The sequence below is a fragment of the Anthonomus grandis genome, chromosome 17 (assembly GCF_022605725.1).
Source record: "Anthonomus grandis grandis chromosome 17, icAntGran1.3, whole genome shotgun sequence".
Lineage (NCBI taxonomy): Eukaryota > Metazoa > Arthropoda > Insecta > Coleoptera > Curculionidae > Anthonomus > Anthonomus grandis.
This window is the reverse complement of record NC_065562.1, coordinates 19,449,914-19,465,010: the sequence shown is the minus strand read 5'-3', so window position 1 is coordinate 19,465,010 and position 15,097 is coordinate 19,449,914. Positions and strand designations below refer to the sequence as shown.

General features: G+C 31.6%; 1 protein-coding gene across 1 annotated transcript; it reads right to left on the bottom strand.

Moving 5' to 3' along the window:
* Window positions 1-3,450: 3,450 nt before the first annotated feature.
* On the bottom strand, window positions 3,451-14,433 carry LOC126746044 (dynein axonemal intermediate chain 3). The gene is made up of 16 exons (XM_050454128.1): window positions 14,232-14,433; window positions 14,021-14,175; window positions 12,158-12,311; window positions 11,702-12,092; window positions 11,400-11,654; window positions 7,821-7,982; window positions 7,579-7,765; window positions 7,306-7,529; window positions 6,999-7,251; window positions 6,680-6,939; window positions 6,456-6,627; window positions 6,287-6,402; window positions 4,221-4,365; window positions 3,997-4,168; window positions 3,722-3,945; window positions 3,451-3,667 (listed from the first exon to the last, which is right to left on the bottom strand). Exons 1-16 carry the CDS (start codon window positions 14,381-14,383, stop codon window positions 3,483-3,485), a joined length of 3,207 nt encoding a protein of 1,068 aa, XP_050310085.1. The 5' UTR covers window positions 14,384-14,433; the 3' UTR covers window positions 3,451-3,482.
* Window positions 14,434-15,097: the final 664 nt, after the last annotated feature.

The window sequence follows — 15,097 nt, the reverse complement described above, 5'->3', positions numbered from 1 at the left end:
TTCCCTCCCCCCGATACCCCTTAGTTATAATATATGGAGCCAATTACAGCCATGGAGCGATTCCATTCCGATCCATTTCAGTAACGACTGAAGGTAACAGTCGTTCGTCGCTTATTTAATCTGAAAGGTTTGATAGACAAAGGAAGCAGATAACAAGGACTTACCGTTTTTTTTTTATTTTATTTTGGACGTCTAGTTAACTGGGAAAAAGCACCGGCTCTCGGATACAGTATTGATAATATTCGGAGCTCTAAAAGTATATTTCGACTGCCGAAAGAGCCCTTTTAGATACAACCCTTTTGTTAAGACGTATTAGCTTTTCGTTTCGACAAAGAAAAATCCATAACGTGTAAGTTTTTTCCTCAAGGGGACACTGAAAATGGAACATTATACTTAAACTAAAGCTTCTTTAATTTTTCGCTTGTCATCTTCAAGTATTTTTGGTTGTCCTTTATTAAAATTAATCTCTAGAAAGTCACATCATCACAATAAAGAAAAAATTATTCAAATTCGTTAAGAATTACAGGAGTTATAGGGTTTTGAAAATTTCCTTACCCAGCACCTTCACCAATTTTTGGTTTCCCCATAGTTTATTAAGATTCTAGAAACTAACACCAAACATACAAAAAAAGAATTTTCAAAATCCCTTTAAAATTACGCGAGTTATAACGCTTTCAAAATTCACTTATCTGGCACCTTCGCCATTTATCGCTAAATATTTAAACGCGCATATCTCCGAGACTACTTAACCGATTTTTAAAATTTTTTCACTGAAATATATAGCAAAGTAATTACTTATTTTTGAGTATGCAAAATGAAAAAAATATATTTTTATTACTTTACGCAAGCGTAATAAGCTACGAAAATTAATTAAACACAAAATGTATAATTTTTTTTTATTTGAAATACAATTTTCTATTTATATCATCAACGCAAAAAAATTATTAAAATTTGTTAGGAATTTAGCAAGTTATAGGGATTTAAAAATTTTCTTACCCAGCCCGTTCAGCAACTTTCGATTTCCCTATAATTTATTAAGATTCTAGAAACTAACACCAATCATACAAAAAAAGAATTTTCAAAATACCTTTAAAATTACGCGAGTTATAAAGCTTTTAAAATTCACTTATCTGGCACCTTCGCCATTTGTCACTAATTATTTAAACGCGCATATCTCCGAGATTATTTACCGATTTTTAAAGTTTTTTTACTAAAATTTATAGCAAAGTAATTACTTATTTTTGAGTATGCAAAATAAAAAAAATATATTTTTTAGTACTTTACGCAAGCGTAATAAGCTAGGAAAAATAATTAAATACAAAAATTATAGATTTTTTTTATTTGAAATACAATTTTCTATTTATATCATTAACGCAAAAAAAAATTATTAAAATTTGTTTGGAATTACGCAAGTTATAGGGTTTTAAAAATTTTCTTACCCAGCACCTTCACCAATTTTCGAGTTTTCATAATTTATTAAGATTCTAGAAACTAACACCAAACATACAAAAAAAGAATTTTCAAAATCCCTTTAAAATTACGCGAGTTATAACGCTTTCAAAATTCACTTATCTGGCACCTTCGCCATTTATCGTTAAATATTTAAACGCGCATATCTCCGAGACTATTTAACCGATTTTTAAAGTTTTTTCACTGAAATATATAGCAAAGTAATTACTTATTTTTGAGTATGCAAAATGAAAAAAATATATTTTTTAGTACTTTACGCAAGCGTAATAAGCTAGGAAAAATAATTAAATACAAAAATTATAGATTTTTTTTATTTGAAATACAATTTTCTATTTATATCATTAACGCAAAAAAAAATTATTAAAATTTGTTTGGAATTACGCAAGTTATAGGGTTTTAAAAATTTTCTTATCCAGCACCTTCACCAATTTTCGATTTCTCTATAATTTATTAGGATTCTAGAAACTAACATCAATCGTACAAAAAAAAAATTTCAAAATCCTTTGAATATTACCCGAGTTATAAAGCTTTCAAAATTCACTTATCTGGCACCTTCGCCATTTGTCACTAATTATTTAAACGCGCATATCTCCGAGACTATTTAATCGATTTTTAAAGTTTTTTCACTAAAATTTATAGCAAAGTAATTACTTATTTTTGAGTATGCAAAATGAAAAAAATATATTTTTTAGTTTTTTACGCAAGCGTAATAAGCTAGGAAAAATAATTAAATACAAAAATTATAGATTTTTTTTATTTGAAATACAATTTTCTATTTACATCATTAACGCAAAAAAAATTATTAAAATTTGTTTGGAATTACGCAAGTTATAGGGTTTTAAAAATTTTCTTACCCAGCACCTTCACCAATTTTCGGTTTCCCCATAATTTATTAAGATTCTAGAAACTAACACCAATCATACAAAAAAAGAATTTTCAAAATCCCTTTAAAATTACGCGAGTTATAACGCTTTTAAAATTCACTTATCTGGCACCTTCGCCATTTATCGTTAAATATTTAAACGCGCATATCTCCGAGGCTACTTAACCGATTTTTAAAATTCTTTCACTGAAATATATAGCAAAGTAATTACTTATTTTTGAGTATACAAAATTTCTTAAAAAATTCTTATTTGTTAGTACTTTACGCAAGCGTAATAAGCTAGAGAGTAATTTAACAAAAACAATTATAAAATATTTTTTTATTCAAAATTAAATTTTTTCTTATTTTGAAAAAGAAGTAATAAAATATGTAAAAAACTTCCCTCGTTACAGGGTTTTAAAAATGTGCTTGTTCAGTACTTTCACCAATTTTTTCTACCTGAATTTTTAATGAAACTCTAAAAATGTAGATCATTAATGCAAAAAAAATTATTCAAATTCGTACAGAATTACGCAAGTCATGGTGTTTTAATAAATTCCTAGCCCGGCACATTCACCAATTTCCGAATTCTCATATTTAATTAGAACTCTATAAATGAACATCATTTGTACAAAAAAAGAATTTTTGAAATCCCTTTAAAATTACGCGAGTTATAAAGCTTTTCTTATAATTCACTTACCTAGCACTTTCACCATTTATTACGAAACCTTTAAAGCCTTATATCTCAGAGACTATTTAACCGATTTTCAAAATTTTTTCTTTGTCTTATAGCAAAAAATAGCTCCTAATTTTTAAGCATATTGAGGTTTTTTTTAAATTAATTACTAAACTTATACGAGAGCGTAACCTATTAAATATTAACTTACCAAAAAAAATTATAAATTTATTTTTTGTTTAGAATTAATTTTTCTTTTATTTAAAACAAAAACCATTAAAATATCTTTTATATTACCCTAGCTACAAAGCTTTAAAAATTGCCTTGCCTGACCCTTTCGCCTTTTAAAATCAAATGTTAAAACCTAAATATCTCAGAGACTACTTGACCGATTTCAAAAATTCCTTCACCCAATTTTAAAGCAACCAATTTCAAACAAAACTGCTTATCAAATTCAACTATATTTACTAAACTTTAAAGCACAACATCTAAAGATTCTAATATTTCTTCATCGGGATTTTCGACACCCTCACCAAACTCTTCTTGCGATACATCTAGAGAACTTCTATGCCCGTCCCCCCTTCGCTCTCGTTTCTCTTCCTCGTACCTTTTCTGGTGTCCAAAAGACCTAAAGAAGTGTTCGTCTTTGCTTCTGCTGGCTAAAAATGAAATTTTGTAACATCCAAGCGGTTTGTTTTGGTTCAAGGACTCACCAACTAGCAAATTCTTAAAATCAAAATCGTACTGAAGAGGATTCGCTTGGATGAAAGCGTCAGTTTCAACGGATAAATCTAGAAACTCTTGATAGCAATTCTCCTTATCCTCCAAAGGGTCTCCGCCGGCATAAGGATCTGGAGGTGGAGGAGGTTTTTCTTTTATTACATCGGGAAACAGACTGGCTATGGTGTCTTTAAAAATGGTTTCTCCTTGTTTCAATCTAAAATTGGCTTAACGTTAATTTCTTTGGGTAAGCAGCTGGGTAAGTTACCTCTCTTTCTGTTTTCGCTTCTTCCTCTCGTTTTCCTCGTCGAGCTTTTGTAAGGGTTTACGTCTCTTTTCAAGCTCCTTAGTGTCCAGTTGCTTCTTGTTTATTATCATCGCTTTTATTCTCGCTTCCTCCTTCAGTTGTCTCTGTTCCGCTATCCATTCAACAAACTTGCCTGCAAGAAAACTTCTTAGTTAAGTTGGAATCTTATGTTCTAATGACGTCACCTGGTTGTGGTCCTTTTCTAGCAGGTTTCTCAGGTTCTTTTTTCTCTTCCCCGCTCGCCTCCCTGGCCGCCTCCTCTCTCGCTTTTTGTTCCGCTTCTTCTTTCATTTTTTGCAAGTATTGTTCGTTGCGTTTATTAAAATCATCCTTAAAGGTTATGTGTTATTGAATGCAAGTCATTTTATCGCTTTATGAGGTGGTGAAAGAACTTTTAAAATCGGTTAAATAGTTTTCAAGATATGAGAGTTTAAAGAATCTGGGATTAATGGTGAAGGTGCAGGGCTAATACATTTTTAAGCCTATTTTTAAATATGATTAAATGTGGTTTTTTTTTAAATAAAAGAATTTGAATTTTCAGTGAAAAATTATTGCGTATTTGTTTTTTTTAAGTGGCCCTGACACTTTACACTGGCGCCAAAGATTAAAAAAAAACATTAATTAAAGAGTGCAGGTACTTAAAAATAAGCTAGTGCCCTACCCTGTAATTTGGTGAAACAATTTTAAAAATCGGTTAATTAGACTCTGAGATATAAGAGTTTAAAAATTTAGTGATAAATGGCGAAGGTGCCGGTTGAGTAAATTTTTTAAGCAGTGTAACTTCCGTAAATTTAAAGATATTTAAAAAATTCTTTTTTTGTATTATATAGGTAAATTTCAGGCATCTTAACATGCAATGCGTTTTCAAAAATTGGTGGAGGTTCTAGGCAAGCAAATATTTAAACCTTAATAACTAACGTAACTTTTTTTATTTTTATTTAGATGAGAGAAAATTTAATTATAATTTAAAAATGATTATGTAATATTTTATTTTTAGTTACCCAAGCTTGTTATCTGCTCGCAAAAAAATTTAAAAAACATGTTGAAAAAAGTGAGTATATTTAAAAATTATCTAGTACGCAACCCTATTTTTTGGTGAAAAAATTTTGAAAATCGGTCAACTATTCTCCGAGATATCGGGATTTAAAGATTCAGTGATAAATGGCGAAAGTGCAGGTTAAGTAAATTTTTGAACCTCTGTAACTTTCGTTGTTTTGAAGATATTTAAAAAATTCCTTTTTCGTATAATAAAGGTAAATTTCAAGCGTTTTAAGAGGTATTGCGTTTTTAAAAATTTTGGTGGAGGCTCTAGGCAAGCAAATATTTAAACCTTAATAACTAACGTAACTTTTTTTATTTTTATTTAGATGAGAGAAAATTTAATTATAATTTAAAAACGATTATGTAATATTTTATTTTTAGTTACCCTAGCTTGTTATCTGCGCGCAAAAAAATAAAAAAAGATGTTGAAAAAAGTGAGAATATTCAAAAATTATTTGGTACGCAACCCTATTTTTTGGTGAAAAAATTTTGAAAATCGGTCAACTATTCTCCGAGATATCGGGATTTAAAGATTCAGTGATAAATGGCGAAAGTGCAGGTTAAGTAAATTTTTAAACCTCTATAACTTTCGTTGTTTTAAAGATATTTAAAAAATTCCTTTTTCGTATAATAAAGGTAAGTTTCAAGCGTTTTAAGAGGTATTGCGTTTTTAAAAATTTTGGTGGAGGCTCTAGGCAAGCAAATATTTAAACCTTGATAAATAACGTAACTTTTTTGATTTTTATTTAGATGAGAGAAAATTTAATTATAATTTAAAAATGATTATCTAATATTTTATTTTTAGTTACCCTAGCTTGTTATCTGCGCGCAAAAAAATAAAAAAACATATTGAAAAAAAGTGAAAATATTCAAAAATTATTTAGTACGCAACCCTATTTTTTGGTGAAAAAATTTTGAAAATCGGTCAACTATTCTCCGAGATATCGGGATTTAAACATTCAGTGATAAATGGCGAAAGTGCAGGTTAAGTAAATTTTTAAACCTCTATAACTTTCGTTGTTTTGAAGATATTTAAAAAATTCCTTTTTCGTATAATAAGGGTAAATTGGGAGCGTCGTAACAAGTAATACCCCTTCAAAAATTGGTGAAGGCACCGGACTAGTAAATATTTAAACCCTTATAACTCCTGTAATTTTAAAGATATTCGAGTAATTCTTTTTTTGTTCGAAAGATATACATTTTTTATTACCTGCCATGCAAAAAACAATTTTTTCCTATTAACCTCCCTATCCAGAAAGTTCTCCCAAGCCTTATCCAGATTGTCACCATAAGACATTGTTTTCACATAAAACAACCTAAAAGCTCCTAAAACAACAATCTCCCAGGTCTCTTAATTAATTAGGGATTAGGACGCTTACCTTGTTCATCCCCAATACCAAAAATCACCTTTTCACCTGGAAAAGGATGAATGGCGGACACCGTTAAGAAACTATTGGATAAAACTTGAGTGAATATCGGCGACTTGCTGTTCATGGAAAAAATCCATCGGGTTTGCACCCCGGTTACCGACTGAGTGGTCACTTTATAGGGCTAAAAGAGGTGTCGATTTCCCAAATGTGTTTGAAGTTTTCAGTAATTTTACCTCAAAAATGTTAAAGGCTCCTCTGGTAATAAACTGCCTGCTTCTCCTCCAGAGCACCGGTCTCCCGGGCAGGTCGTCTCTCCATATGGCGAAAATTTTGCCACCGGCCGTTAAGGAGATGCGGTGACCTTGACCCTTTAGCACCGACACGACCGGTCCATCGTGGTATTTTGCTTCAGTGATGAACTTTCCTTGCTCGCAATTCACCGCTTCGCCGGAGTCAAAGTCCTGACCCTCCCAGTACATTTCAATGTAGTCTCCTGGATATAAGTTTCACAAGAAAACTTTTGAGGACTTCTCACAGAAGTCTCGTACTCACCCTCAGCTGTCCCCAAAGTCACCACCGGCCTGGCTTCAAAGGTGGGCTTTTCCAGCACAGGCTTATAAATCACCCTCTCCCTAATATCGTTCTTCTTGCTCAACTCTGGAAAAGCTTCGACATAGTTCAGCTTACAGAACCCTCCGCTGCCGCTGGTGATCGCTATCGGCTTCTTACTGTCCTTCCTCAATACGTTGATCCGATACCTCGGTCTCATATTCAGGTGCAGTATCCGATAAGGCGACTCGTCCACCTGAAGAATTATTAATAAGATCACCATCACCTTGTTAGAGGATCAATAAAGTACCTCCAGGCCGCTGGGTTTCTTTTGCAACCTCCTGGACCTCTTGGGCCGATAGCCTCCCTGTTTCAGACTCGGTTTGTCCTTGAAGTCCCAAATCAGGACGCTCCCGTCCAGGGAGGTGGTCAGCAGTTGCATCGAGTACTTCGGTACGTCATTGTGATCAAGCGGTACCTCGGACAAATTACCCGTTCTGCTGAATTCGTGGAAAGGGTTCACCCAGGATAACCCTAAAAGCTCCTCCTTTAGTTAAATCCTCTTCACTTGACCTTGACTTACCGGTGACGGCTGCCTTATGGGAATATCTTAGGTCAGACACAGCCGCTGGTCTCACCAAAGAGATGTCATGGGTGTTCTTCATCCAGCCCATAAGGGAGTTCATGTAGATTCGGTATTTCTGCTGAGCGGTGGTCAGCACCTCTTTTTCTTCGACTTTTTGCAATTTATTCCGAATGTCCCAAATGATCTGCAACGGTTTTGGTAAGATTCAACTGTGACAAAAGTTTTAAGGTTCTTAGTACTATTTGCCCATTATTGCAGCCTCCAACCAGAACGTTCTCGTCGAATTTGCAAAAGCAGAGCCTCACTACTTCCCTGGGGGATTCCAGTATCAGTTTTGGCTTTAGGGGGTCCAAGAAGCTCCATATTAACACCAGGTTTGTTGTGTGAACAGCTTTAAAAACCTACCAGAAGTTGCGTTATATTAATATGACCTTTAAAGGGAATCAAGTAATATATTATGTAATGGAAATTAGGTAGAGTAAGCGCTTTATATTTTAGCGAAAAAATTTTGAAAATCGGTTGAGTAGTCTTTGAGATATAAGAGTTTATAGGTTTAGTGATTTATGGTGAAGGTGCCTGGCAAGGAAATTTCAGAACCTCTATAAATCGGGTAATTTTAAAGGTATTTGAATAATTTTTTTTTGCTCTAATGATTTAATTTATTAGCATTTTATGAGCTAATAGCTGATGAAAATAGGTGTCAGTAAATGGTCTTCAAAATAATTTAAGGAATCTGGTGTATGATAAAAAATATTGGGAATATGCTTAAAAAAAGTAAAATTGTTGCTTGATATTTTGGTAAAAAAATTTTGAAAAACGGTTAAATAGTCTTTGAGATATAAGAGTTTAAAGTTTTAGTGATTATTGGTGAAGGTGCCTGGTAAGGACATTTTGGAACCATTATAACTCGGGTAATTTTAAAGATATTTAAATAATTCTTTTTTTGCATGAATGGTTTAATTTATTAGTGTTGTATGATATAGTAGTCGATAAGAATAGGTGATAGCAAACAGCCTTTAAATTAATTAAGCAATATGGGGTTTGATATAAAATAATGGAAAAAATGCTTAAAAAGTACTAAAATTATTTTTGTATAATTTGGTAAAAAAATTTTGAAAAACGGTTAAATAGTTTCTAAGATATAAGCGTTTAAAGATTTAATAAATAATGGTGAAGGTGCCTGGCAAAAAAACTTTGAAACCTCTGTAACTCGGCTAAATTTAAAGATATTTCAAAAATTCTTTTTTTGTAAAAGTAATGTAAATTTCTTTAATTTTACTAATTGAAGCGCAATCAAAAATTGGTGAAGGTTCCTGGCAAGGAAATTTTTAAACCTCAATAACTTTGGTAATTCTAAAGATATTTATGTAATTCTTTTTTTGTTTGAATGACTCAATTTATTAGAATTTTTTACAATAACAGTTATAAAAATAAATAGCAGTCAATAGTCCCCAATATAAATTAAACAATAGGGGGTTTGATAGAAAAAATTGGATATATGCCCAAAGGGAAGTAAAATTGTTGCTTGATAATTAGGTAAAAAAATTTTCAAAATCGGTTAAATAGTCTCAGAGATATGAAGGTTTAAAAGTTTAGCGATAATTGGTGAAGGTGCCTGGCAAGGACATTTTGGAACCATTATAACTCGGGTAATTTTAAAGATATTTAAATAATTCTTTTTTTGCATGAATGGTTTAATTTATTAGTGTTGTATGATATAATAGTCGATAAGAATAGGTGATTGCAAACAGCCTTTAAAATAATTAAGCAATATGGGGTTTCATATAAAATATTGGAAAAATGCTTAAAAGTACTAAAATTATTTTTGTATAATTTGGTAAAAAAATTTTGAAAAACGGTTAAATAGTTTCTAAGATATAAGCGTTTAAAGATTTAGTAAATAATGGTGAAGGTGCCTGGCAAAAAAACTTTGAAACTTCTATAACTCGGCTAATTTTAAAGATATTTTAAAAATTCTTTTTTTGTAAAAGTAATGTGAATTTCTATAATTTTACTAAGTGAAGCGCAATCAAAAATTGGTGAAGGGTCCTGGCAAGGAAATTTTAAAACCCCAATAACTCTGGTAGTTCTAAAGATATTTATATAATTCTTTTTTTGTATGAATAATTTAATTTATTAGAATTTTTTACAATAATAGTTATAAAAATAAATAGCAGTCAATAGTCCCTAATATGAATTAAACAAAAAGGGGTTTTATAGAAAAAATTGGATATATGCCCAAAGGGAAGTAAAATTGTTACTTGATGATTAGGTAAAAAAATTTTCAAAATCGGTTAAATAGTCTCAGAGATATAAGGGTTTAAAAGTTTAGCGATAATTGGTGAAGGTGCCTGGCAAGGAAATTTTTAAACATCTATAATTCGTGTAATTTTAAAGATAATTAAAAAATTCTTTCTTTGTATAAGTAATGTGAATTTCTAGAATTTTAGTATATAATGTGTAATCAAAAATTGGTGAATGTGCCCGGCAAGAAAATTTTTAAACCCTTATAACTCTGGCAGTTCTAAAGATATTTATAAAATTTTTTTTTTGTATGAATAACTTAATTTATTAAAATTTTTTACAATAATAGTTATAAAAATAAATAGCAGTCAATAGTCCCTAATATGAATTAAACAATAGGGGGTTTGATAGAAAAAATTGGATATATGCCCAAAGGGAAGTAAAATTGTTGCTTGATAATTGGGTAAAAAAATTTTTAAAATCGATTAAATAGTCTCAGAGATATGAAGGTTTAAAAGTTTAGCGATAATTGGTGAAGGTGCCTGGCAAGAACATTTTTAAACATCTATAATTCGTGTAATTTTAAAGATAATTAAAAAAATCTTTTTTTGTATAAGTAATGTGAATTTCTAGAATTTTAGTATATAATGTGTGATCAAAAATTGGTGAATGTGCCCGGCAAGAAAATTTTTAAACCCTTATAACTCTGGCAGTTCTAAAGATATTTATAAAATTCTTTTTTTGTATGAATAACTTAATTTATTAAAATTTTTTACAATAATAGTTATAAAAATAAATAGCAGTCAATAGTCCCTAATATGAATTAAACAATAGGGGGTTTGATAGAAAAAAATGGATATATGCCCAAAGGGAAGTAAAATTGTTGCTTGATAATTGGGTAAAAAAATTTTTAAAATCGATTAAATAGTCTCAGAGATATAAGGGTTTAAAAGTTTAGCGATAATTGGTGAAGGTGCCTGGCAAGGAAATTTTTAAATCCTTATAACTTGAATAGTTTTAAAGATATTTGAATAATTTTTTTTTTGCATGAATGGCTTATTTCATAAGTATTTTTTGAATTAGTAATTGATGAAAACAAAGAAGAGTAAGTGGTTTTTAAAATGATTAAATAGTAATTTTATAAATTCAAAATATTTAAAATAATCTTAAAAGCAAATAATGCCGTTGGTTAATAATTTAATGAAAACATTTTTAAAATCGGTTAAATAGTCTCTGAGATATTAGGGTTTAAAGTTTAGTATTTATTGGTGAAGGTGCCTGGCAAGGAAATTTTTAAACCCCCATAAATCCTATAATTTTAAAGTTATTTAAAAAATTCTTTTTTTGTGTGAAAGAATACTAAATCTTAAAATTTCAAAACTGTTGCAAAATTGGTGAAGGCGCTAGGAAAACTTTTTTACCGAATATCTTGAAAACGGTTGGGTTTACGAAAAAAACGCCAATTACCAAAATCAAAGAAAATTTAATTACAAACAAAAAATGACTCTATAAATTTTCTCGTAAAACGACTCCTTGACTCGCCAGACACGTTTAAACCCGATAATGTGTGTTACCTCATCCTCCTTATTAGGTCCAGTGTAAAACACGTTAGAACTGATATCAGAGTAGGCAATAGCGATGGTGCCGGACCACATCTGATGCCAACTGATGTCGGAAATCATTTTGCCCTTGCACATGTTCACGTCCAAGAAGGACAAATATTCGGCGAACTCTTTGCTGCTCGAGAGCCGTTCCTTCACGTTGGTCAGCGACATATTTTTTATTAAAGAATCATAGTCGTTGGCATAGAAGTTGATCACCCCATTAACCTAAAAATTTGAATTAAAATGGACGATTTCTTAGGACAACTAGTTACTTGAAGCAAATCCGACAGATTTTCCATATTATCGCTGGCATATCTAATAATATCCGGTTCGCATTGCAGCAGCATAGGCTTAGTATCACCCACATCATATGAATATTCTGTCGTGGCATTCCTGGGGTAGCTACAAGTGGTTTGTGCCTCCGAAGACATCACTGAAGGGGCCGCCTGGATCCCACTATCTATCCTTCTCATATAAACGTTATTCATCGCCTCCTCGCACTTTAACTCCATATAGCCGTCTCTTTTTGTTTCAGCGTTTACTATCCTAAATATGACCTTCTCGGGGAAGATCGGGTATTGTGACTCCACTTCGACTTCGATCAATGGACGGTTGTTCTTTACTATTGCCTCATCTACTTCCTCCTCGGTACCCATGGATTGCATGTTGGTGAAAGAGAGAGGGGAAATTTATTCGTTTGTTAATTAATTAAGTTAGAGGGTAAGTACCATGGATGGATGTCCTTGTAGAGCTGATAGTACAGTCGGTCCTCTTGTTCTTGTCGCAGTTTCTCGATGATTTGTGACACCACGTTGGTGGCCTCCTCTGTGACGCATATGTAGAACTCGTCGTCTTTGTCTTGGGTTTCGTCGGCTATGTAACCTAGAAGGTTGATGATTGGTGTGTTATTTGATGGAAATTAAATGCTTGATGATTTAGTGAAAAAATTTTGGAAATCGGTTGAATAGTCTCTGAGATATAAGGGTTTAAAGGTTCAGTGATTAATGGTGAAGGTGCCTGGCAAGGGAATTTTGAAACGTCTATAACTCGGGTACTTTTAAAGGTATTTGAATAATTCTTTTTTTGCAAGAATGCTTTAATTTATTAGAGTTTAATAAAGTAACAGTCGATGGAAAAAGATGCCATTAAATAGTTTTTAAAGTAAATAAATAACATGCCATTTGATAAAAAATATTCAAAATATGCTTAGAAGCATACAAGGTCAATACTAAATAGTTCTGTAAAAAAATTATGAAAATCGGTTGAATAGTTTCCGAAATATAAAGGTTTGAAGATTTAGTGATTAATGGTGAAGGTACCTGACAAGGGAATTTTGAAACCTCTATAATTCGGGTGCTTTTAAAGGTATTTGAATAATTCTTTTTTTGCAAGAATGCTTTCATTTATTAGAGTTTAATAAAGTAACAGTCGATAGAAAAAGATGCCAGTAAATAGTTTTTAAAGTGACTAATTAGCATAGCATTTGATAGAAAACATTTAAAATATGCTTAGAAGCAAACAAGGTCAATACTTAATAATTCTGTAAAAAAATTTTGAAAATCGGTTGAATAGTTTCCAAAATATAAAGGTTTAAAGATTTAGTGATTAATGGTGAAGGTGCCTGGCAAGGGAATTTTGAGACCTCCATAACTCGGGTACTTTTTAAGGTATTTAAATAATTCTTTTTTTGCAAGAATGCTTTCATTTATTAGAGAATAATAAAGTAATAGTCGATAGAAAAAGATGCCTGTAAATAGTTTTTAAAGTGATTAATCAACATATCATTTGATGAAAAATATTCAAAATATGCTTAGAAGCAAACAAGGTCAATACATAATATTTCTGTAAAAAATTTTTGAAAATCGGTTGAATAGCATCCGAAATATAAAGGTTTAAAGATTTAGTGATTAATGGCGAAGGTGCCTGGCAAGGGAATTTTGAAACCTCTATAACTCGGGTACTTTTAAAGGTATTTAAATAATTCTTTTTTTGCAAGAATGCTTTCATTTATTAGAGTTTAATAAAGTAACAGTCGATAGAAAAAGATGCCAGTAAATAGTTTTTAAAGTGATTAATTAGCATGGCATTTGATAGAAAATATTCAAAATATGCTTAGAAGCATACAAGGTCAATACTTAATAATTCTGTAAAAAAATTTTGAAAATCGGTTGAATAGCTTCCGAAATATAAAGGTTTAAAGATTTAGTGATTAATGGTGAAGGTGCCTGGCAAGGGAATTTTGAAACCTCTATAACTCGGGTACTTTTAAAGGTATTTGAATAATTCTTTTTTTGCTGATTTTCTTTAAAAAAAAAAATTTTAATTTTTAAAAATATGACCAAAAAAATTATACCAAAAACCATAACCTTGAATAACTCACTTAATGTTGGTTTCTCGAAAAAATTGCTAAGGAGCATTTCGATTAGGCCTGGAACGGATTATCTATTTCAAAAATAAAAAGTTTGAATTTCCTATTAGAGATCCAGGGAAATTGATATTTTTAATATAACATTTTCCTTCATTTTCTCCATTTCTATAGCAAATACGACCCACTTCTCTTCACACATATTAAACGAACAAAAAATTAGTACCTATTAAAATGGTGTTCCTCGGGTAGGCCAGGATCTCGGCCCTCAGAGGTAGAAACTCTGAGCTTTCCTCGTGCAGCTCCAGGTTGTCCTGCACCAGTTCCTTCTTCACATACTTCCAGGGGCTCTCTGAGGTGACATTTTCACCCACCACACACCTGCAATATCAAGACTCATTAAGGAAGAACTCATTTAAAATTAAAACCATTTTTACTCAATGATCTTCTGAGTGAGTTCTGACAGGACGATCTTCCTCACTCCGGGGATATCGAACAAGTTGCGCTTCTTCTTCTTACGTCTACGTCTGCGTCTCGGACTGGTCATTTTCGTGTGTAGATCTTCAGCGTCTTCTTCAGTTTTCTCCATTTTTTTGTGTGTTTATAGTAAGACAGTCATAACAGACAAATCTGGTTGCTATAAGGGTTATCGATCAAATAACTTACCTGAAGGGTGCGTTCAAAAAAACCTCCCCAATAATCTTTTCCCCTTGTCTGGTAATAACTGTAATGTCGGCATTAATTCGTAGAACACCTAGGAACAAACCCCCTTAAACGATCCGGAACGAAAAAGGCAATTATAAGGGTTAAAATCGGCTAATGGTCATTTTCTCGAGTGGTACAGACGTTTGCCGTCACTCGGGTAATTTGTTAACGACCCCTGGTCGTTTCGCGTTGATATTATCAAGAGGGGCGAGGGAGTAACTCAGATTAATTTAATTTTATTTTGAAGAAAAATTTATCATCGATTTCTATGGAATATGCTTAAGGAGGGTGAGGTCTCAAACATTAGTTCCTTTAAACGTGTCTGGCGAGTCAAGGAGTCCTTTTAGGAGAAAATTTATAGAGTAATTTTTTGTTAAGAATTGAATTTTCTTTTATTTTGATTATAATGATTTTTTCCGTAAACCCAACCGTTTTCGAGATATTCGTAAAAATAACTGTTGGTAAAAAGGTTTTTCTAGCACCTTCACCAATTTTGCAACAGTTTTAAATTAGTAGGATTCTATGTACCTTCATACAAAAAAAGAATTTCTCAAATATCTTTAAAATTACAGGAGTAACGGAAGTTTCAAAATTTCCT